At 40.2% G+C, this 26,233-nt stretch overlaps 1 protein-coding gene across 1 annotated transcript in view; it reads right to left on the reverse strand.

Annotated features, from left to right (window-relative positions):
- NCOA7 (nuclear receptor coactivator 7) overlaps positions 1-25,969 on the reverse strand; it is a 144,150-nt gene extending 118,181 nt beyond the window's left edge. Inside the window, exons 1-2 of the mRNA XM_082856106.1 lie at positions 25,900-25,969; positions 946-1,056 (exon numbers count right to left, since the gene is read on the reverse strand). Of these exons, the coding sequence (XP_082712232.1) occupies positions 946-995 (50 nt within the window). The 5' untranslated portion in view covers positions 996-1,056; positions 25,900-25,969. The remainder of the gene's footprint in view (positions 1-945; positions 1,057-25,899) is intronic.
- Positions 25,970-26,233: the final 264 nt, after the last annotated feature.

The following is a 26,233-nucleotide window of genomic DNA, read 5'->3' on the forward strand; positions in this document are numbered from 1 at the left end:
AAAACCTATTTCACAAGTTTATTGTGAAGATAAATGAAATAATAAGTAAAGTACTTGGCACACAGTAGTTCCTTAACAATCTAAAACCTAGCTTAATTTCTGAATAAAAACATCAAAGAAAAACTTTGTTTTTCAGTTTCCAAGACTTACATTTGGAAAACAGGAAGTGCATCTTTAACAAGAATATTGGGGCTGGGGATGTGGTGAGGCTGAATTAGTTCTTAAGAAGTATTTCAATTTAGGAGACCATAATGATCATTTTAAGCCTATGTTCTCACACTGAGTTTGAAAACATTCCAGTCATCAAAATGATTTATAAATGTTTTAATGTACCATTCATGTTATTACGATTAGTGAGTGGCTGCCATACAGATGTTTAAATCTGTAAATAGTAACCAATAATATAGTAGATTACTCCTATTCAGATACTAACACATGTACATATGTTGGACGAGTTCAAGTTTTAAAAATGACAGGTACTACAATGATACAATGTCATCCATTCCATTTACCTACAAAAATACTTTTTAGTAATAGACACCCCACAAAGTAATAAGCTTTAAATATGTCATAGATTTTTAGTTATAACTCAACTAATTAAGCTACAGAGCAGCAGGAACTAAGTACTTAGGATTTAAAATTCAATGTAGGTTGTTAAACACAGGATTCTGAGCAATCTGCAGTGCAATGCATATAGAATGTTAGATTCCCTGAGCAGTACTGGCCTGAGAGAACTGTCAAGGACAGAAAGAGAAGAACCAATCAAATGTTACTTCTCTAGTGTAAATAAGAAAAAGGATGAAACAAAGTGCCTTTAACTTCTACTGGTTACCTGCTCTGTTTATGAACAGTCACAAATCACAAAATGCCAAGTAATACTTTAAGAAGAAAGTCCCCTCAAACATTTTTTAAGTTCTGATATAAATTTGCAAACTGAATGCTTACCGAGCAAAATAACTTTGTTTCCGTTCCTTCTTCTCTTCCTTGGTATCCATAATATGCAATCAAAAGTGCAAAGTATTTGAAAAATTCCTTTTTAATCAATGAGTCATCACCCTGTAAAAAAATAACAAAGTTACTGTAAATTAAGAAGTTTATAACGGCAATATGAAGAATGAAGCAGGGTGGAGCTACATGGCCCCAACAAATGGAAGCTAAACTTTAACCGGTAAGCATAGTCACATGAGTCATATATGAAATACAAATGCCCCCGCGGGAAGGGGAGGGGGGCAGGAAACTACAGTTAGAATGGAAGAGTTAAACTATAAAATAAAAAGTGGCTGGAAAAATAAACTGAAGTATTTTCCTCATAATTAACAATTATTTCAAAACGTGCTAAAACAAAAACCACTGACTTTAGAAGGCTTTAGGCTAGCTATGCAGAAGCTAATTTTTTTTTAATTTCTGAATTTATAATCACTCTTTTGAAGCCATTAATGACAAATATATCTCATACATAATGAGGAAAAATGGATCACTTAGGTGGTTTACAAGAATGTTCTTTCTTTAAAAACAAATCAGTGCTCTATTTTACTTCGGAAACATGCCAGCGAGTACGTCCCACTTAAGCAAATGTGGAAATGAAAGTTCAAAGCCTCAGGAAGCTATTCTTCAGAATGGCTTTATATGCTTGTCTCTGCCACTCCTTCCTTCCCACCCCTGCAACCCTCACCTAAGTTTCCCAGAAGCAACCCAATTTAAACCTGTAATAAGAGGTTGTCTCCAGATCAATTTTCCTTAAATATCACTTTCATCATGCCATGCCCCTGCTCAAAATTTCCCAATATCTACTTACTGCCTGGTTCACTAATCTAAACTGTCTGCACAGCATTAACCTTTCCTAAAATCTGTCTTTTCACCCTGAATGAGTCTCAAAGTAAAAGCAAAGAATTTTCATTAATCAAAATTATTTATTTATCCATCTCAACTCTGTAAACAATTTAATTCACAATATATATTACAGGGAAGGTACTGCGATAAGTTATCAGAGACCAAAGATAAATAAAACATGATATTTGGCCTAATGAAATTTATTGTCTTGCAAGGGAAACACTTAGGATTTCAGGTCAATGGGATACAAATCACTATGAAGAAGGCACAGGGCCTAGAGGAAGAACACTTAGCCTTATGCAGGGCCCACCCCACCGCAATCCCCACATACACCAAGATCTCAAGGATGAGTATGGGTTCCTGGTTAAACGGTACAGGAAGCAAGTCCAGCTTGAATAAAAGCAAGGAGACACAATATTTCTCTGTTGCTCCAGGATCAAATGTGAAGCAGGGCAACGGTGGGAGATGAGGATGAAGACATAGGAAAGATTAGGGTCATGAAGACCTTTCATGTCATGCTGAAGAGTTTGAACTTGATCCTAGCTACGCATTATGTGCTGCCACACCCTTCCCTGCACCTATGTCAGCACCTATGTCACTAAGTGATCATGCTGGCCCAAGGGCACCACTCCCGGCAGACATCACCAAAGGGGAGGAGGGAGTGTAACACATACAGATCACAGAGGATGGACTTGAGAGGATCGAGAATGGGGAAAACGGACGCACTAGAAAGATATTACAGTAAAACTAGTAGAGAGAGGAGGGGCCACACTTCGGCCAGCAGTAATTGACACAGAAGGAGGGGGCACAAGTTCAAAAAATATTTAGGAGGCAAATGAGTTCAGATTTGGTGACTCATTCCATGTAGACAACATGGGGCAGAAAGGAATGATAAATGCTTTCCAAGTGTCTGCTTCAGGGACTGGGTAGACTGTGAAACCACAGATATGATACAATCTACAGGAAGTGGCATGCATTTGGGGGGCGGGGCAGAAACAGATGAAAGATCAGTTTTGGACACGCTGCCTTTGAGCGCTCATGGGATAGTCAACTGGAAACAGTCACCAGATGTTTGATTTCATGTAAGGCACAGGAGTGCAGTGAGGGCTAGAGAAAAAGATTTAGAAATTATCAACATATGGCTGTAGTTAAGGGAAAAAAAAAAAAAAGTACGATAACACCCTGCAGGTATGACAACTATGCACAGGGTCCTGTATGGAAACAATGGATGACACAGTTTCAACTCTTACTGCTTGATCTCCACGGCTTTGACATGGTGGTGCCCTCAAGGGATTTACCAACCAGTAGGGAAATTAAGATGAGTGTCGGGTCAATGGGATACAATTGGTTAAACTAACTCCACAATAAAATGTGGAGTTAGTAACCTGGAGCTGTCCGAACAATAACACTAAGAAACCAGAAGACACAAAGTTCAATTCTGATTGAGGTGACAAAGTAAACCTTCTAGGGTGGTGAGGATTTCAATAAGTAAAGAGGAAAAAGAGACAGCATTCCAGAAAGAGGGAATACCTGAGCATAAGTATGCGCATGAAAAGGGCAAGATGGGCAGAGTAGCTACCGGGCAGAGAAAGAAAACCAACCACGATGCCCACCTTCTGTTAAGTCACTATTTCAACGTATTATCCCCATGTTCTCTCTTTTAATCCTTACACCCACAATATGAGTTAGGTATCCTTACTTCCATTAAACTGAGGCTGAGAGATACTAATTTCCCTAGTTCAACATTACCAGCCTTGGTGGAGCAGAGATTTAAATCCAGTTTGGTGTACATTTCAATGTCTTTCAATAACCTTTGGAGCCAGAAAGCATTTGGAGATGAGTTAGAAAGAGTGGTCTGGAATCAGCAGCCTCCAACGCCCCGGCGTAGACTCTACAGGTTAGGACAAAGGTACCTGGCCACGAGTAGGATGGGGGTCACTGAGACCTCCAATAGGACTGCCTCAGTGGAGCAGTGGGGATGGAAGCCACGCCTCAATGAATGAGGGAAGTACTCATTCAAGAACTGTGGTAACAAAGAAAAGACAGTGGCCGAGTGTCCAACTCTCCTAACCTCCATTTCACATGTGGCCTGAACCCACTGGGCTCCTCCCCAACTCTATACCTTAATCCTTTCTCTTTTCCCAAGCTTGAGGTAACCTTGCTACACTCCTTCTGACCAGATCCAGCACAAGGGCGCAATTCTGCTCCCCCGACCACTCGTGTTCCCTTCTCTCTTGGCCGTGTAAGCGTACTTCACGTGTCACTTATCACTTACTGTGAGGCACTTAATCGTACGCTGTGTGACAACACCACTTCACTTAGCCTCCTCAGCCCCAAACAAACCAAAGTTCCTCCAAGTCAAAAACCATCATGTTTCATACTTTCCTTATACTTCCCTAAATACCTAACACAGAACTAGGCAGAAAAGCCACATAAAAGCTAAGCAAGGAATTAATCCAGTCCTGGGGATAAGATCAATTATATGGCAAACTGATATCAATCCAAGGATTCCTCCCAAATTAACAATTATTTGGAAATGGAGAATGTAGGTTCAAGCCAGCCTCTCTGGAACTCCAGATAGAATTAGAACCCTGGCTTTCTGCCCTGCCCTGGGCCAGGTGGTTTATTTTAAAGTTCCTCTCCTGCATGCCACCATATGTGATGATCTCTGTTTATTAGATCTCCCCTCATGAATAAAAATGAAGTCATAACAATCTAATTGGAAAATTTTTATATTGCAAGCTGAGCCAGAAACTAATATGTGGTTCCAGTGGAAAAATATTGACAAAAATAAGTACAAGAGGAAAAGATTAAATGATCCGAGAACTGACATCTGGTGCTGCTGGGTCTGTTTAGAACTGGCAGAGCTCTTTTTCCATTTTCTATTTGATAAATAAAAAAATATCCAAATCTTTGGTTTCTTTTAAATTTCTGGGAATTTATACATTTCTTAAACAAGACAGATGCAGTTCTTTCAGGTCTAGGCACACCAACAGATTAACCAGAAAGAGATCAGCAAAGGACGCTATAAAAATGATTTGCACAGCGCACCACCCAGCAGCCTTCATGCTTCAGTGAAGAACCAGAGCTCCTTTAAAGCAGTCTCTAATGGGAACTACATTTTCCATTATAAGTGGTTATAATGGGCTTCTTAAAAGCCCTTTTTTCATTTAATGCTGACTTTCTCCTCACATCAATAAATGCTAGACTCGTCCAAACACTGAATTACAAGAGTCTCCTGCATTTACAGTGTGTTACATTTTTACATTTACGGTGTATTACATAATTACAAGAGTCTCCTGCATTTATGGTGTATGAGGGAACACAAGATGTATCTTCTATTTAAATATTATTTTGTAATCTTAAATCAGAATGGTCAATTTAAACCTACATTCAGTTCATTATTCAAAAAAACAAAAAGAAACCGGCACATACAAAATCCTTACCTCATAAGAGTTGTGTTGAAGACAAAGTATTTTCTGTGTCACCAGCAAATGTTTGATGCTCCCCATGACACCACTTAGAAGGGATTTAAGGACAGAGCTACCAGACTCCCTAACTACATCAAACCAGTGTGGACCCACAGCCCAGTGTGGCTTTTTGGCTTCACATCTACACTGCAGCTCCTTGTTCATTCAGGTATAACCAGCGAGGACTAGAAAAACACCAGAGCACCCATGATGTCCATCAACTGTTTTCCCAACAACAGGTTTCCTATTATACAAATGAAATGACAACAACATGCTTTAAGGCTTGGTCACACTAAACTTGGCCACATAAGGAAGAGACCAAAATGTACTGTTCTATGCAGACATTTCCTCCTAGAAAATACTTAGACTTATACTGAAATATGACAGGTGTTCAGTCTTTCTCAAAGCCATACTGTCATCTAAACACGTAAAGGGTATTCAAATATCAGTGTTAACCAAGGTCAGAAATTTGAATACTCTTTTTAACAAGAAACCTGGGAAGAAAGACACAGAAATAGAACAAAAGTCTGCCACAAACATGTAGGGGGAGCATCTAGGAGATAACGCCCCCAGATAAACAAATGTGTGTCACAGAAGCAAAGCAACAGAAAACAGAACTTAATGGCAACAAAGAACTAAAAAGTTATGCCTGAATCAAGGTGATGATCAAGGACACGCCAGTGGTCCATCACTTGAATGGGACAAAGGCAATGGATGGCAAAATGACTGGAGACCTGATCAACTCTTACTCCATTATTCTTTGCCTAGGGAAATGAAATTAGACCTGAAAAGAATTAAACAAATGTGGGTTTCAGTGCTGTTTTACCTAAGATGAGTACAGAGGTTTCATCAAATCTCCTAGATACTCTAAATGAAGAATCAACTCTGGGCTAGACAGATCACTTTATAAGTTCTCTCTAGGAAGAGAACGTGCAAATGAGATTTCTAAAACATCACTGGCAGGGTCAGGAGTTGTTGAATATGTGGAAAATGCCAAAAGCCTGACAAGAGGCAAATACTTTTTAATTTTCAACAAAATAGAGAAGGGAGTGTGCAAATTACACAGTGGAGAACATCACATAGATCCGTAGCAAAACTTTAGACGTGATCATTAAAGGCAGCTTAGCAAGGGCTCAGAAGAGGAGGCAGTGAACCCTGAGATCCAGAATGTTAACAGAAAACCAACCATTCAGCGGAACAACAACAACAAACAAGCAGATCCCTTTTTGAAGCATCTACCATGGACCAAGTACTCTGCTGGAGATACAAGATGAAGACAGCACTCATAGGCCAGGAAGCTCAGGTGGAACAGGCAACGGACACCCATCAGCTGGTAAGACGAGTGGTCCGATATTGGTGGGTACAAGGAACCACACAGCACAGAGTGGAAGCAACTACTCTGCCAGGAAGGGAAGGAGGGTCAGGGAAGCTCCACAGATGATGCCAGAGCTGGACTATGAGGGAGGAACGGGAGTGTGATCCTGAATGCAGAAGAGGCTGGTCTCACTAGGCAGAATGAGGATGGTACGAGCCATCGGGAGGGAATACATGGTACACAGGGAGGCCTGCGTGGTCTGGTGTGGCTCTCATATAGGGCTGGTAGAGGGGAGGAAGTTCAGAGAATGGCGGCCTAGCCAAATTATACTGACCTAATTTCCCTCTTGGACATAGTTACTGTTCCAGTGCATCAAGGAAATTAGGTAACCACTGTGTAACCGTACTTAAAAGGCACTGGATAAGTTTCTCTTGATCTGCTTATGAATAAGATTGAGAAATGTGGCCTAGACATGGATGGATGCTTCTATGATTAGACTCATTACAGAAAGCACTGAACCACTGTACCAAGAGGTATGTGCTGACCAACTGACTGGCCTCAACCCGGAGCTGGGAGCTGACCTCCAACTTCAACCTGGAGGGAAGATGTTAACAGCTTAATGCAGTGCTCGTCCTTAAGGCTTGTCCTCACCAGTAAATTCATCACTGACATGAATGAAAACAGGGGCCTCGGGGCTTCCCTGGTGGCACAGTGGTTGAGAATCTGCCTGCCAATGCAGGGGACATGGGTTCGAGCCCTGGTCTGGGAGGATCCCACAGGCCGCGGAGCAACTGGGCCCGTGAGCCACAACTACTGAGCCCGCGCGTCTGGAGCCTGTACTCCGCAACGGGACGGGCCGCGACACTGAGAGGCCTGCGCACCGCGATGAAGAGTGGTCCCTGCTCGCCGCAACTGGAGAAAGCCCTCGCACAGAAACAAGACCCAACACAGCCAAAAATAAATTAATTAATTAAAAAAAACAAAAACAGGGGCCTCATTAGACTTTTGGAGGGATAAATAACATCCTGGATAACAGCATTTCAATTCAGACAGACATCAGCTGTCTGTAGATTAATTTGGGGTTCTACATCTGGGAGAAGTGCTAAGGAATGAGAGAAAGGGAGAACCCAACATTAGCACAAGTTACTATGACCTGCAGTTTGAGGTGACAGTAAGATCCACACACCCAGTGGTGCGATGCCACTGCTTCCCAACCCCTCCCGCCCCACCTTGGCAAAAACAACAAAACCAAACCAAACCAAACAAAACCACTAATGCAATCAACCCAGAATAAAAAAGACTATGGTGGTCTGTCCCACCCTTTTTGAGGATTCGAATATATCAAGATTACTGCACTTAGCTCTGGGTCTCCCACTACCGTACAGGAGAAATATAAGGAAACTGGAACAAACAGAATGATTAACTAACACAAAATTAAACTTTAAGAATAGTAGTCAAAGGAGCTGGTCAGGGTTAGCATGGAAAGAGTTGGGAGGAACTATTTCCAAATACCTCAAGGATCTTATCTGGCAGAGGATTTAGCCTTGTACCAATAGAACTTCAAGGGTGTGCCTAGGACTAGGCACCGGATACTAAGGGAGAGGCGTCTTGGCTCAACATAAGGGCTTGATGCAAAGAGCTGTCTCCAGAGACAGCAGCTTCCGAATCACCAAAGATGACTGGGCACAAGCTGGACAACCATTCTGTGGGGTCGCTGCAGACTGGAAGTTCTCAACCTTATCAAAAAATCAACACCCCTCACCTAAATAAATACAGCTGCCCCTTGAGCAACAAGGGTTTGGACCTCGTAGGTCCACCTATACTCCTATTTTTTCAGTAACTATAGTACAGTCCTACAGGATCCTCGGACATAGAGGAACTGCATATACAGAGGGCCCACTGTGAGTTATACACATTTTTTTACCTACATGGAGGATTGGTGCTCCAAGCCCCCACATTTTTCAATGGTCAACTGTATATAAGTATTTTATAACATGTCCTTTATAATGCTGAGATGAAGTTGATAGATAATATAACCCATTTAACACACTGAATTTTATGAAGTCGATGTAATGCCCCAAAGGAAAGTAATTGATAACAGGTAGTTCAGTATGTAAATTCTCAGGTTTCAAAAATCAATATAATGCCAAAAGAAAAGTAGCTTACAACAGGTAAGTTATAAGTTAATAATTTATAATAATAAAGTAAATTCTCAGGCACAATTTCATTAGAAGACACAACAAAACACTCAGATGCTTATACCAACTTATTTAGGACAAGTTTAGCTATAGGTGAAATAAGATCAGAAATAATTTCACTACATATGAGAAGTACAGAAAGATGAAAGAGCAGAGGTGAGAGGTTGGGAGGGGGTGGGTAATAGGTAGGTGGGAGTGCACAGAACATTAGAATAAAAACTAGTGCTATAAATAATAACCAGCATTTCTATACACAGTCATTTAGAACCAATCTCTTTCTTTTCTTTAGAATGTCCCAATAAATATTCATGTAGGTCCTACAGATGACATGAAATTTGAAATATAAGGACAATTATTTGTTGTCTAGGACCGTCCTGCTCATTGCAGGGCACTTGGCACCTCTGCTTCCCCCAACTAAATGCTAGTGCCCCTCCCCAGGAACCATGCCAACCAAACTGCACCCCAGTGGGGAATACTACACTCACTGAAAACCACTGTTACAGAGGAAAGTCAAGTTCCATGGATAAACTAACATTTTTAATTAAAATTTTTTAATTTCAAAAATTCCTTCAAAGCTGAGATCTTACAAACTCCACACAGCTGAGTCGTTCTCTGTTTTCAAGATTCTCTGTGCTTTACCTGACTAACCCCCTCGGACTCTTATTATTAAGGCAGCACAGCACCCTTAAAGCAGGACAAGCCCAGTTGGAATCCAGACTCTACCATCTCCAAGGTATGCAGCCTTGGGCAAGTTACTCAATTTCTCCAGACCCCAGTTTCCTTATCTGTAAAAGGCCTGGTATAGAGATGAAAAGTGTTCAAGAGGTATCTATCGAGTCTAGCATCCCAGGAACAGAGAATTCTCTCCATTGAGATTTCAACAAGCCCAAACGTTCCTGTGTTCGTGAAAGTTACACCTGGAAAGCCAGATTCAAATTTGCCCCTAAACAGAAACATTAGATCATGAACTAACTCAAGCCAGGCAGCCCGGGTGAATGAACGTAGAGATGACAGCAAGCAGCAACAGTTAAAACTGTTTACTGAACATAAACCATATGCACCAGATTTTTTTGTTCAATGCTATTACACACACTGTTTAATCTTTATGACTATATGAGAGTTCATATTCTCAATCCTTTTTAGATAAAGAATCTGAAATTTAGAAAGGTTGAAACATTTATTCAAGGTCAAACAGCCATAAAAGTTAGAGCCAGAATGATCAGCTTTATCTAATGCCAAAGTCAGAGCCACTCATTATGGCCTCTAATGCGAGGCAATATTACTACACAGAATTTTCACGTCAATTGCCTGGTTCTTTCCAGATTTACCCACCATTAAAAGAACAAGAGGGTGAACACCGGTTTTCTGGTCAATTGTCTTTTAGGACATCGATCCTGAACTGTATTCAGGTTAGTCACTGCTATTCATTAATAAATGCACTGCACTGAACATGTTCAAGCATTTAATAAACATTTATTGCACTGAATTAGACTTTTAAAGAGCTAACTGGAAAGCACATTCCCTTAATTCACTAAATTAAGTGAATTACCTCTTAAGTTTTAAGGACAGAAGTAATAATATAACTTTGAATATGCCAGAAATATTTCCCTTAGCTGTTGGCAAATTCTTTTTGTTTCTGTTGTTTTGAAAAGTAATCTTCTGCCAATCCAATTATTTCCCCGCTGAAAGTGAAATTAGTAAATACAAAGAATCAGAATTTAAAAATGGAATTTTGATCTTTTTAAAAAATGTTCTTTATTGATTTTAAGTTACAAAAGTCCCCCCTTTTTTTTTAGGGGCTAAAACTGAAGGTCCTTTTTAGAACTAAAAATTATGATTCTATAAACTTCTACCAGAGGTTTTTAATATACTGCATGCATTCTCTCATTAATACTTATAAGGATATAAGAATTCAGTCTTGTACAGTTTTCTACCTGTACACAAAGACAAACAGGAAAATATGCAGAAAGTCATATAAAAAGTTATTGGAGACAATGAAAACAGAACAGAGTCTGCTCTGCTGATCTCACGTCTCAACCATAAGAGGAAACTTCCTCTTTCTCACCATCAATCACTATTTATTGGTTGTCTGCTCTATGCATATGATTGTCCCTACCCTCACAAGAGTTGAAAAAAATCTGATGCCTGCATCGCCACAGAGGGAGTTTCTAGGGACACCCCCTACTATTGCTCCAGTACTGTAAGATCACTTCAGATCATCTCTAAGGTGAGTCTAAAGGTGGTAGGCTCCAAACAGCATCAATAAACAAACAGGTGACATGGGAAGAAAAGTTTGTCTTCAATTACTTCTGGAATTCATTTTAATATTATGCAACAGACCCACTGCTAAAATCCTAGGATCTCTGGCCTATTTGACTTTTTTTGCAGATATCTTCTAGCCCTGGCCCAAAAGGAATTTTAGAAAAAAGAAAAAAGTTCCACAGTCTTCTGGTGTCTCTACTAGTAGAGAACTCAAGCCTATTCCCCAAGGCCTTCCAGAGAGTAGGCGCCAATGTGAATCACTACACCAGCTGCCTTTGCTCACAGCAAATGCCATCACTGCTGCAGGGGTTCTGGTCTTGCATCATGCCCCAACTCCTTCAATTTTAGGACAGAAATAAGTGTGGCCAGTGGTTACTACTAATTATTATTATTATTATTTGATGGGAGGTATCTATTTGATGGATCTGAATTAGGGTTAATTGATGCAAACAAAACCAATAAAATTTGATGGATGAAAGATGTAATAAATGGAATACCTTTCCATAGAACATACAGTATATGGGCTGCAAACACTAGTTTCCAAGAATTAGAGTGTCTTTTGAGACTGTGAAGAGACAGGAAGTTCACTTTACCAGGTAAGTTGCCATTTCACTGAGGAAAAGTCACATGCTTCTTTGTTCTCATGTGGATGGTACCGGCAATTGAATGCTATTTTCAGAATGCACTGGCATACACCCAATATGTGTAAAAGTGCAAAATAATTGAATTATCACCCTTTTTAATACGCTTTCGGTATATTTATTTACATGGAATGTACAGGTGGCAATAAACAATTTACACTTACTCAAAATAGTGCCTTGTCACATACTGACAAGCAATCTCTTCAATCAGTAAGCTTACTAAGAACTGTTTTATGCCTATCACTGCACAATTTATCTAAAACCTATGCATATAAAGAGGACTCAATACACTCTGAGAAAACTTCGATTTTTGACAAGGAAATAAAATCTACAAAAATTAAACAATCAGAAAAAAAGGATATGACAGAAAGTAATGCCAAATAAAATTTGTTATGCAAAGAGAAATACCAATGGAAAGAAAAGGGCCAGGTCACATAGGCCAGTGTTCTTAGGGAAGGTGTTTGAAGTGGGACAACACCAAAAACAACCATTCTGGTTATAGTTCAACAGTGCTACCCAATGAACAGTCATAACTGTAAACCAGAAAGAGTTTTATCACTAATGAAAATGTTCTCTATCAGAGCATGCTCAAGAGGACTGGAATTCTACCCTACCCTCAGATGTGTAAGGCAAAAATGGAGATGCGCATGTAGTGCTTTGGTTGGTACGACACAAGATGTGGGAAATATGCAAACCTGGGTTCAGGAAGAAGCATAGCGAAAAGTGCTACGGGGCAGGGAATCTGCTCAACACAAAATTAAACCAGCATCAGGAAGCAGTGTGACCTCTTCTTTGAAAAAAATTATGCGTATGATATTCAATTCTAATTTTCCAAGAGACTGGGTTAAGAAATCAACTCTATGGTTTAAGTGTGTTTTCTTTTAAAGGTTTATTAAGTTGTTTGATATAAAAGTTCTTGCAGAATTCAAAAGAAAATGGGCTCTTTGGCCATTTGGCCAGACTGGATTGTTGTACTCAGTTAAGCACTCCCGCCTTGTAAGAGAATTACACATGCAAACCGTCTGCTATGCCACTTTGCGGTGCTTTGCACTAGTACACAGAGTATTCTTCTCTACTCTGTTGGCCATGTGGCTTGTTTTAACCAACAGACTGAGGACTAACAGTGTACCCACTTCAACTTAAGGCTCTAAGAGGCCTGGCAAGTTTCTGTTCTCCACCAGAAAAGTATGCCTCAGGTAGTGGCTTTTCCTTCTTCAGCACGGGTCCCAGAATGAAGATGTGAGGAACAGACCTGAACTCCTACCTCAGCTTTGGAGTCCAGCCCAGCCCTGCTGGACCCAGCCAACAGTAGCCAAACCACAGTCAACCCGCAGATTCATGAATGTGAAATAAATACTTGTGGTTCTAAGCCACGAAGATTTGGAGGCTGTTATGCAGTATTATTACAACAAAAAACCCAACACACCTTTAGAAATATCCTAATCCACAAATTACTTTGTGGATTTTTACCAGGAAGATCAAAGCCACATAGTACATGTTACCATCTATAGGCATAATTCTACCGAGGCCTGGAATACCAAAGCCCAGAGACAGAAGCAGCCAATTAACAAAAACAGCCAAGAAAGCATCCCTTCCTTCCAGCTGTCATTTACCTCACAACCAATGTGCATGGCTATGGAAGTTTAGCTACAAGGAGGCATCACTTGACACCAAGCGTGACTTATGTACATCTTGGTACATTCACCTACAGACTTTGATATTATTTATTGTTATGGTTGAACTGTGTCACACCACCCCCCCCAAAAAAATGCTGAAGTTGTATCCACTGTAAGCCAGGATGTGACCTTACTTGGAAACAGGGTCACTGCAGATGTAATCAGTTAAGAGGAGGTCATACTGGAGTATGGTGGGCCTCTAATCCAATATGACTGGTGTCCTTATAAGAAGATGGCCATGTGAAGATCAAGACACACAGGAAGAACTCCACGTGAAGACAGAAGCACAGATTAGAGTTAGGCAGCTACAAGCCAAGGAATGCCAAGGACAGCCAGCAAATCACAAGAAGCCAAAAGCAAGAAAGGATTATTTTACAGGTTTCAGAGACATCGTGGCCCTGTCGACACCTTGATTTTAGACTCCACCCTCCAGAATTATAGACAATGAATTCCTGTTGTTTTAGGCTACCCAGTTTTTGGTAATTGTCAGAGCAGCTCTAGGAAACATTCACTTATCTTAAATCTTATATACTATCACTGTTCCAAAAGGATACTACCTCAAAAATATTGTTACTTCCCCCTTATGTCTATTCTGCCACTTTCTCATATAATTTAAAGGAAATGTGGGCATATGATTGAGAGCATCGGTAAATATTATTTTGAATATTAGAGCAGAAAGCTCACATAGTTAACATCTGTACCCAGGAGACAATTCAAACACAGTTTATGGAGGAGATGGACTAAGAACTGACCTGATTATCAGGGAAAATTCTTAACATAAAATGAGTTTTGAAATCTTCTGAGAATGTAGCATCACCATTGTGGCATGCCACTCTTACCACACTTTAGCAATTTTAATCTAACAAACTCATACTGCTACATTTCTCACACACACTTATGCTGTCTCGTACCATTTTCTTATTAATGGCTCCTCATGCCCATATTCCTTTCAATCAGACTGTAAGCTCTCAAAAGGAGTGTCTCATGTTCTACATGCATAAGCAAGTGTGCCTGTGCATGCATGCACGCACACACACGCAGTGACATACATTACAACTTCTAGTTCAGGTTAAACATAGGATTTATGTTTAATAAGTTGACTTTTTAGTTGTTATGGCTAAATACATAACAGAAACTGACTTCGGTTATAGAACAATAAGGTCTTACCTTTTATTTATATTAGTGGTCTCCATTTTCTAAAGTTATATTCCATGCCAATAAAAGCATCCGAGCATAAAATCCTAATATGTATATTTTTCACATAAAAAATGTCTTCTGCACTAATACATGCATTATAAAACATATAACAAAATAGAAGTCATGAAAAGATGATACAGACATTCTAACAATTTCTTCCCATATCCTCAAGGGGCACATGAACCCCACTGGAGAACCACTGGTCCAAGCTATGACAGCAGATACATGAAAATATTTCCTAGGATTTGGTCCTTTCTAGGAAACACAAGACCTATGAGAATCTAAAATATTTACAAACTTTAAACACATTCTCTGGCAAACTCCTGAAACTCTCTTGATCAAACAAGCAATACTTTACAGTTGATGATAGTTATCCTTGCAACTAGGATTAGTCTGTATATTACTGGACCCTAATTGTAAATGCATTTAGTAACTGTGATGTTCTTTGCAATTGAGTCCTTTAGTTTTTAGACTTTAGGAATGAAAATCTATTATCAAAATTTCAGGCAAATATCTGTAAGACTGAGAGAACCAAATGATATAACATTCTGATCTTGAAAATAAAAGAATGAGAAAGATGGGCAAAGAGGAAGATGGAACAGAAAACTCATAAACCATCTCCTAAGAATGTTATCAACACAACAACATGCAGTCTTCTTGTGTTCCATGTGCATGCATGTGGACAACCATGTGCTAGAAACCTGAAGGGTATAGAGTAGTACAAAACACAACCCCTACCAGCTAACTGTAAGAAAAACTAAGTCATAAAGCAAGCCTATATTTAATTTGCAGTACAAGATGCTACCAGAAAACTACTAGAGCTAATCAATGAATTTAGTAAAGGAGCAGGATACAAAATTAATGCACAGAAATCTCTGGCATTCCTATACACTAATGATGAAAAATCTGAAAGAGAAATTAAGGAAACACTCCCATTTACCACTGCAACAAAAAGAATAAAATACCTACGAATAAACCTACCTAAGGAGACAAAAGACCTGTATGCAGAAAACTATAAGACACTGATGAAAGAAATTAAAGATGATACAAACAGATGGAGACATATACCATGTTCTTGGATTGGAAGAATCAATATTGTGAAAATGACTATACTACCCAAAGCAAACTACAGATTCAATGCAACCCCTATCAAACTACCAAAGGCATTTTTCACAGAACTAGAACAAAAAATTTCACAATTTGTATGGAAACACAAAAGCCCCCGAATAGCCAAAGCAATCCTGAGAAAGAAAACTGGAGCTGGAGGAATCAGGCTCCCTGACTTCAGACTATACTACAAAGCTACATTAATCAAGACAGTATGGTACTGGCACAAAAACAGAAATATAGATCAATGGAATAGGATAGAAAGCCCAGAGATAAACCCACACACATAATGGTCACCTTATCTTTGATAAAGGAGGCAAGAATATACAATGGAGAAAAGACAGCCTCTTCAATAAGTGGTGCTGAGAAAACTGGACAGCTACATATAAAAGAATGAAATAAGAACACTTCCTAACACCACACACAAAAATAAACTCAAAATGGATTAAAGACCTAAATTTAAGGCAATACCCTATAAAACTCTATAGGCAGAACACTCTATGACATAAATCACAGCAAGATCCTTTTTGACCCACCTCCTAGAGAAATGGAAATAAAAATAAACAAATGAGACCTAATGAAACTTAAAAGCTTTTGCACAGCAAAGGAAACTATAAACAAGATGAAAAGACAACCCTCAGAATGGGAGAAAATATTTGCAAACGAAGTAACTGACAAAGGATTAATCTCCAAAATATACAAGCAGCTCATGCAGCTCAATATCAAAAAAACAAACAACCCAATCTAAAAATGGGTAGAAGACCTAAATAGACATTTCTCCAAAGAAGATATACAGATTGCCAACAAACACAGGAAAGGATGCTCAACAACATTAATCATTAGAGAAATGCAAATCAAAACCACAATGAGGTATCACCTCACACTGGTCAGAATGGCCATCATCAAAAAAACTACTAACAATAAATGCTAGAGAGGGTGTGGAGAAAAGGGAACCCTCTTGCACTGTTCGTGGGAATGTAAAGTGATACAGCCACTATGGAGAACAGTATGGAGGTTCCTTAAAATAACTAAAAATAGAACGACTTCAGCAATCCCACTACCAGGCATATACCCTGAGAAAACCATAATTCAAAAAGAGTCATGTGGCATAATGTCCATTGTAGCTCTATTTACAATAACCAGGACATGGAAGCAACCTAAGTGTCCACTTACAGATGAATGGATAAAGAAGATGTGGCACATATATACAATGGAATATTACTCAGCCATAAAAAGAGACAAAATTGAGTATTTGTAGTGAGGTGGATGAACTTAGAGACTGTCATACAGAGTGAAGTTAAGTCAGAAAGCAAAAAACAAATACCATATGCTAACACATATATATGGAATCTAAACAAAAAAAAAATGGTTCTGAATAACCTAGGGGCAGGACAGGAATAAAGATGCAGACGTAGAGAATGGACTTGAGGACACGGGGAGGGGGAAGTGTAAGCTGGGAACGAAGTGAGAGAGTGGCATGGACATATATACACTACCAAATGTAAAATAGATAGCTAGTGGGAATCAGCTACATAGCACAGGGAGATCAGCTCGGTGCTTTGTGTCCACCTGGAGAGGTGGGATAGGGAGGGTAGGAGGGAGACGCAAGAGGGAGGAGATATGGGGATATATGTATATGTATAGCTGATTCACTTTGTTATAAAGCAGAAACTGACACACCATGGTAAAGCAATTATACTCCAATAAAGATGTAAAAAAAAATTTTCAGTACAAATAGTTAAGTGTCAAAATAAACTGAAATTAGTAGAGCAGATGTCTTGGAAGGCGTTGATGGAATTAAGTATCAACCTGGTGCAGAATATTGGCTTCAAAAGGAAGAAATGTGTAAGGAAATTCAGATAGAGCGGGCAGCCAAAAGCCTGAAAGCAGGAATTACCCCATGGGCGTGAGGGGTACTGAGGACCCTTCTGACCCTACTAAAGTGCTGAGTTTATGCAGGTGATGAGTGGGAGATACGGCTGAGTGCCTGCAATGTGGACAGGATACAGTACCATTATCACCTAAGCAGCATTCTCTGACTTAAATTTCCAAGAGAAAGCCACCACCATGAAAATCTCATAAATCCTTTCACTTACTCTACTTATTCTTGAGGAACTAGTCTTGGGGCTGATCTATACATAAAACAAGCAAGCAAGCTAAATGCAAGAAAATACCAAGCAGATGGCGTGTGGGTGAAGATGTGGAGGAAGTGAAATATTAGAAGCTTTGAAAAGAGGAAGAGAGAGTAAAATATGTCAAAATGAATATGCATCTGATGAAGAAAAGTCAAGAATATAAGAATCCTATGATATATTAATTTTAATTATTTCTAACAATTATCATTGTAATATATATGGATAACAAATAAAATGTGAAAATAGAAATTGCCTATGATCCCAGCAATGGAGACAAAAGTCTCAATATTTTATCACTTTCCTGTCTTTTCTTCCATGAAGCTGCATTTTAAAATCAAATTAGGGTTTTTTGTACATACAGTTTAGTATACTATCAAAAAAGACTCCATTATTGGATTTGTCTCCAATTTTTACAGTATCAACCTTGCTAATAGCCAATACTTATATAGTTGCTTACTCTGTGACAGAATTCCAAGTGCTTTACATATATTAACTTATCTAATTCTCAATACAATGTGAGAGGTGGATACTATTATTATCTTCATTTCACAGATGAGAAAACCAAGGAGAAATTAACTTGCCTAAGTTCACCTAGCTGACAAACGGTGGAAAAGGACTTCAAGCCAGGCAACAGGCTCCAGCATCCCTGCTCTTAACCCATCTACCATACCACCTGCCTTCCAGAGACAATGTACTCCCCACTGAAATTAAGCCTCATCTCTGATTTTTTTAGGATGTGCTCAGAACAGAATCATGGGTGCCAAGGGATTCTATGAGTTGAACTGCTCTCCATCAAAAGCATAATACCCCCATATAACCTCTTACCATCTGTGAAAAGGGATAATGACCCAACTTCAACTTGCCAGCATTGTTATGGACTTTTACAATCTAATTATAGTCTGCATTTCTTTCATGCAATGAAGTTGAATATTTTTTCATGTTTTGGCCGTTTGTAGTCCTGTTTTGTGAATTTTCTATTCCTGCTGTATAGATTGTTTGTGTCACCCATCCCCACCCCAAATTCATATGTTGAAAACCTAATGCTCTAGGTGATGGTATGAGGTAGGACCTTCAGGAGGTGATTAGATCATGAGGGATCTACCCTCATGGGATTAGCGCCCTCATGGGATTAGTACCCTCATAAAGGAGGCCCAGAGAGATCCCTAGCCCCTCCTAGTAGATGAGGACACAATAAGAAGTCCATGGTCTACACCCTGAAAGAGGGTTCTCACTAGAACCTGACCATGCTGGCACCCTGATCTTGGACTTCCAGCCTCCAGAAATGCGAGCAGTAAATTTCTGCTGCTTATAAGCCACCCAGTCTATGGAATTTTGTTCTAGCAGCCCAAATGGACTAAAACGATTCCTTCCTAGAATGCTTTTTAAAGAGTTAAAGTGTGTTAAATTGAAATTATTTTAGAAGATCAGAGGGTTGCTAACTAGCTGTTTCAGTGGGAGCCTACAGCCCGGCCAGTAATATACCTAGGGGGAATCACCAGGACCTAGGGCTGAGGGCTCAGCTGTAAATACCTGGGACCATAAGGATTGAGCAAGCCCTCCCAACAGATTAATATCCTAAAATTGTGCTTTACAGCATACAGCAGGGGCTGTACCTATTGGATGGCTGGAATAGTCATTACTGCTACTCAAGACACACTCAATTCCTCACATCAACATGTCTGGGGAAACAAATTAGTAAATCTGATGTTTGCTTAGTGAGGTCAGAATTACAGAAGGAAAATGAAAGATTTCAAGGGATCTCACACCTATGGAGCAGTCTTACAGATTTTGCCTATTCTACATGGCTAGTTTGGTTAGTGATCAGAATCATCCACTAGTCAGAGGATTCCACAGGAACAGTGCTGAACAAATGCTATTAAATTCTTACTGGCTAAATCCTCTGTTAATCAGTCAACAGCAGTTTACCTCATGTCAGGCACTTTGCAATAAAATCAAGCACAGGGCTTCCCTGGTGGCGCAGTGGTTGAGAGTCCGCCTGCCGATGCTGGGGACACGGGTTCGTACCCCGGTCCGGGAAGATCCCACATGCCGCGGAGCGGCTGGGCCCGTGAGCCATGGCCGCTAAGCCTGCGCGTCCGGAGCCTGTGCTCCGCAACGGGAGAGGCCACAACAGTGAGAGGCCCGCGTACCGCAAAAAAAAAAAAAAAAAAAAAAAAAAAAATCAAGCACAGAGGACGCCCTCCGATTACTTGGCTTGGAAAGAAAAATACTATATTCACATACTTAGGAGTCACTTCGTAGAATGGGCCACTATCTCCAGATGGTTCATGTCATCCATCAGGGTTGGCGGTTAATACTTTCGATTTTTAAGAGTAACACCACACTTGGAGGGTTTCACTCCTTTATGTACGAACTACAGAAGCAAACCCAGAGGCAGAGGCAAAAAACAAAAAACACTCTCTTAGGTGAGGGCCATAATAAATATGAACTTTTTTTTTTTAATGAGTGTTAACACAATGTTTGGAGAGAATTAGTATAGTAAGGCAGGGATGCTAAAGAAAATGATACAGACATATTCTACGGAGGATGGCGGGGAGCAGAGTAGAGGAGGGATGAATAGTTAAATAAAAGCTTCAACCTTGGGCTTTTTTTTTTTTTGACCAATCATAGCATGTTATCCAAAATCATAATTAATTTTTACTAGAAAGGCAATTTTGCTATTTATGAGAAATGCCTGTTGCCAGTATGGAAGCCTACTTGGGATACTACATTACATGTGGAAGGCTCCATGAGTTTCTAGACTCTCAACCAAGAATGGCCCCTAGAGATGACACCAGAACTGAGTGTGGCTTGCTAATGAAAGTAGGAGGACCAAGTGTTCCATGCAGAGGAAACAGCGTGGAGAAGAAAAAATCATATGCAGCGCATGTGCAGGAAGTGACAAACAGTTTTGTGTTACCAACATAGAGATTCTGAACTTGGGGTCCATAAACAAGGACATGTAGGCAAAATGGTGTGTTTCGTGTGTGATGAGACCATGAACTTTCATCAGATTTTTTTAAAGAGTCCATGATTGGGGCTTCCCTGGTGGCGCAGTGGTTGAGAGTCCGCCTGCCGATGCAGGGGACACGGGTTCGTGCCCCGGTCCGGGAAGATCCCACATGCCGCAAAGCGGCTGCGCCCGTGAGCCATGGCCGCTGAGCCTGCGCGTCCGGAGCCTGTGCTCCGCAACGGGAGAGGCCACAACAGTGAGAGGCCCGCACTGCAAAAAATAAAATAAAATAAAATACGGCATTGTTTCTCATCATCAAAAAAAAAAAAAAAAAAAGAGTCCATGATTGGGGATGGGGAGGTAAGTTAAGAACAACGGTGAGCCACATGCATGACAGGGAGGGGCAGGGGACAAGAGATGAATTCCTCAGGGCCCAGGAGAGCAGGCTAAGTAAGATTCATGGTGGACCCCTTCCTGCGCAGGATGGGAATCCTTTATAAGGTTGAAAAGGGAAGTTTAGAAGGAAGACTGGGTGAAATGTAGGGGAAAGTAAAGTGCAGGCAACAGTCCAAAGCATCTGAGGAACCAAACAAGAACAGTGGGAATGGAGAGAAGGCAATTAGAGAAATGATGATGAGATCAAAGGGGCAGGCTGAATGTTCATATTTGCTTGTATGTGCACAAAATGTCACTGGAGGATTCTCAATTAACTGATAACTCTGGCTGCCAGTGGACAGGGGAAGCAGGTAACTAGGAAAAAGGATGAGAGGGAATCCTTTCAATGTTTACCCATATGTACCTTTTGAATCACATGAAGGTATTGCCTACTACAAAAATAAAACTTTTTAAAAAAAGACTTGGAGGTTACCGGAATGATATGCCTCTATGTAAAAATTTGCCCACATCTCTCTCCAAATCCCCTCCTCAATGTTTCAAGTTGCACTTTTGAATTCAGATTATTTTTACCTCAAAAGCTCCTGGATTGCACCAATGACTATCCCTTGAGAAGGGCCAGTCTCTCTGTGGACCAGGGTGATAAATGTATGAAAATGAGGTTGACACCACACAGATGCAAATAACTATTTACGTGGTTAAATTCAACCAACTTAACAGGTAGTTGTCAAAGTACCAGAATGAAGAAAGTCTGATCAATTAACTCAGGGAGCTCAATCTTTTAAATTTTATGGTGAATAAAAGAGACTCAAGGAAGAATCTCTATGATTTATTAAAACAAAGATGAATCAAATAAATTACTGATGTGAAAGAGGTCAGATGTGAGGTACAGTGTGGTGAGTGTTAAGCTAATTTAGGCTAGCCCTTTGGCTAAAAATGACTTTTTTTTTTTAATTAAATAGAATGAATCTCCTGGTCAATCCAGAACTGACTTAAACTGAATGGTTTTACCAATTTTAAATTAGTCAATAGTAGACATAAATTTAATAGTTAAAAAAAATAAGTGGATCTTAGTTTTGCAAAACTATGTAACACTGTTTTCCATTTGGCTATACAAGTGTAAATATACTAAACTTGCAATACTTGTTCAAAGCACATTTAATGGAACCTATTAAACTTGTTAATCAAAACATACTGTATCCATAGATCAATTCTGCACACGTTTCCATTTATTGGTATTATGTTTTATATTTTTCCTTGTTCTACAAAAGATGTGAGTCAGCTTAATAAATTCAATAAAATGGGAAAATATACTTAGGTTAAAAAAATCAGAAGAAAAAAAAAAACAAGGTAGAACAGAAATTCCAAACCAAAGGGAAAGTCAGAACATCAATAATACGCCATAGGTTTTTACAGGGTTATTAAAATTAAGTTGTAAATCTGACTCTGTGTTTCCTAGTTGCCAAATCAGAAAGGGAAATATAATCGACTATCTAATTCTATTTTTGCATGATGAAAAATGGACACTCCATAATTGTTCAGGGGAAGTAAAGCTTTTCTTTGGCATTTAGAGTTGAATGGAATTTCTTGCAAGAGTCTTCAAGCAGGAGCTGTAGAAGGAACTATTACCTTAATAACCACACCTCTTAAGTAACATAACAGTAGGTTTCTTGTGACTGTATTAATAGAATGCTTCAGTGTGAGCACAATTTGGGGGGAGGGGTGCAAAGGATGCAAAACAAGGTAACCAAAGTATACAGTTTCTGAAGATCTGGCTAGACTCCTGGTGTAACACCTAGAATTGGAGGGGCATGGGTGGACATCATGGCCTTCGTTCAGCCAACTCTCTATAAACATTTCTTTCAATTAAGCTTCTGGTCAAATTTATGAGCAGACAATTCATTGTCTCTGGCATTCATTACCGTTTTTAAAGGGAAATTAGTATACAACAATTATTCTTCATCCACTAGTTCCCTATATTTGAAATTCAAGGTTATACCAATTTTCTTTTCTATACTTTTTCTGCAACCATAACAATTTTGGTTCTAACATATGTGAATTGAGTGGATCTTACTGGATGTAAACAACAACAACAAAAATCATGGGCTGGGATAAAAAACGGTGGGATAAAAAAGGGATAGTAAGGGACATTTAGCGAGCAAGGGATGGGGGGTTTGGTAATAAAACCTTAGGAAAGACATAGAAAAGTAAGATAGAGTAAATCTAGGTCTTAGGATTTCATTCCAGTGGTGCATGTGGAGTCAGGGTACCGGGGGCTCACTTGTCAGGACCCAGGTAGTGAGTCATTCAATTGCAGGGGTGCTACCCATTTGGATGCAGGACACACACAGAAAAATGCCTCTTCCATTCTGACATTAGGAACTGATTTCAAGGTCAAGAGTGCCACACAGTCAAGCGCTCAACTTCTCTTTGTCAAATGAACAAATAAGTGTCTATTATCTGCAACAAAGTAAAGAGTTTACTGTAACCACAGGGGAGGGCTCTTTTGAGAAGTTTAAAGTGAGCAAGGAAGAACAATATAAATTAACTGCTCAATATCCTTGACTACAAATAGAAGATGTGTAAAATGTAATTATCTTTATTTCATGGGAGAATTTTTTCTCTGTTTGAATAAATCATAACATATTTTTCATAAGCTCCCTCCCACTGCTGGTTCCCCCAATCTCACTACCTTTTACATAAAAGTGTTATTTCCTCACCATCTAGGAAGAGCCCAAGTAGGCTGGAGAAGCAATAGTAATAAACTAGGGCTTACCATAGTTCTGTGAAAATAAGTCATTTGGGTAATATGTAGTAAGGACGGTGAAGAGATATTAAAATGACAAAAGAGAAAGAAAGAAAATAAGTGACTGGACCACTCCCAGATAATTCTGTTAAACAAAGTGATTGAAAAAAGGTTAATACTGACTCAGAAAACTTACGTAACAGGAAAATAAAAACAAAACAGGAAATATTGTATCACAGTGCAAAAATAAAGCAAATGAAATGTGATGCAGTTATTCTTGATTATTTCAAGATAACGTAAGATTTAAAAGCAGAGAGGCACCAAACCTTCCAAACCTGCAATGTCACAACCACCCTGGGTGTCAAACTTGAAAACTGATATGTTTATATACTGAGGAAAACCATGCAGTTGAAAATGTGTATCTATACCATGTATTTTGAATCATTTAGGAATCACAGACACTTCTAAATGCTTTATTTCCACTTTTACCTGTAATAAATACATTATAATTAGGTCAACCACAACAACTCAACTCTAAAATGAGTTAATATGTCACTTATTAACCAAATCATTGTTACCTCTGGAGTAACCCAGAATTTCCTTTAAACATGAATTGTACTTTTTAATTGTGTTTTAGAGTTTAATTAAAATAAGTCTGATTACCAATTAGAAAAAAATTGCAAGCTTAGAAATGAAATTAACTTATATTAAGAGTTAGGGAGAATTACCTTATTTAATAACACATTAAAGAAGGATAACATATGGCCCTAAAAATGTCAAGATTCAACTTAAATGCTGGGATAACCGAATTTGACTATTTATACAAAGAAGTAATTTTTAAAATCCAGTTAAACTTCAACGGCCACAGGAAAACACATTTTAATCCTAAATTGTCTTTAGATGAAGCTTGAAACACAGTTCATTCAACAAATAACTAATGAGCGCCCACTATTCATCAGACTAGGGGATTACAGGACTGAACAAGACGAAGACACTGTCCTCCTGGAGCTTACACTGGTTCATTTTCCAAAGCTCTAAACCTTAATACGTTAATAAAATTGGCGCTTACAATGATCCACTTTCCAAGACTCTAAACCTATTGCTTAATACGAAATTTAAAAATGATAGCCTGTGAAGAGATAATCTTGCCAAAGGCTCTGATGTATGAACTTTACACTTGGGAGAGAAGAAAGAATTTATAACCAGTTTCTCACAAATACAGACCTTATTAACATCCAGTTGGAAGCTAGGCTGCGCCCAAGGCTGCCTCTGCTGGCCGACTCCGTCCATCCTTCCAGCAGATTCTCAACTCCCTACACCTGTATCAAACTTGCCACGCTCTTCACGAAAGCCGAAGGCTCCCAGGTAGGCAGCACAAGAATTCCTCAGCCTCATCTATCTCTTGAATATTTGACTCCTAGAGGAGCCTTCTCTAACTGGCCCTAAAATGTTGACTGTAAGGGTTGGAGACATCAATTTTATATATCAGCCTGCCAACTCTGAAATACACAAAAATCCACAGCGACTTCTCCATGCCGCTGAAATAACGCTGTGCGTGGCTACATATTGAGAGAGAACAGGAAGAACGCATCTGTTCATCAAGCCGAAAAAATACGGTGACATATTTCCACCTGAGCTCCTGAAAATTCAACGGTATTTCTCCCTTCACCCCCCAATAATCCACACAGCAACACATCCTCCCCGTCCCTGCCCGAAGCGCGCACCCCACGGGGCCCAGGGTGTGGGCGGGGAAGGGTCAAGCTCTCCTTCGCCACAGCTGGGCCTCCCGAGCTCAAGAAGAGGTTGTCAGGTTAACAGGGGGCTGCGCCCAGCGCCATTAGGACACCTCCGAGCGCTGCACCGAGCTCCAGAGGGAGGCAAGTTTGGCGGGTCCTGGCCCCGGCCCCCCGCCCCTACCCAGCAACAGCATCAGCAGCGGGCGGCTGCGACGGCTAGTCCCCGCCTCACCTACTTACCTACAGGGCGGGGGCGCCGGCTCTTCGGGTCCGGGAAAAAGGAAGCCGGTGCACGCATTTCTGAGAGCGGTGGCCTCTGCCGCTCGGCGCCTGGGAGCGCATCCTCCAGGGTGGGTGGGAGGAGGGGTCGGGGGAGGACCTTGCGGTGACGCGGTGCTGGGGCAGGAGGGAGGAGCGCCCAAGCGCGCGCCCCGGGGGACCGGCGTCCGGTGCTACTGGACGCGGTCGCCGCGGGGACTCCTCAGGCCTTTCCCCAGGCGCGGTGGCTAGCCAACCCTGCAGATGCACCCGCGGTCAGGACATCGGCCACGACAGGCTGCCGGGCCTGGCCGGA

This window comes from Leucopleurus acutus (assembly GCF_964270905.1).
Source record: "Leucopleurus acutus genome assembly, chromosome: 15".
NCBI lineage: Eukaryota > Metazoa > Chordata > Mammalia > Artiodactyla > Delphinidae > Leucopleurus > Leucopleurus acutus.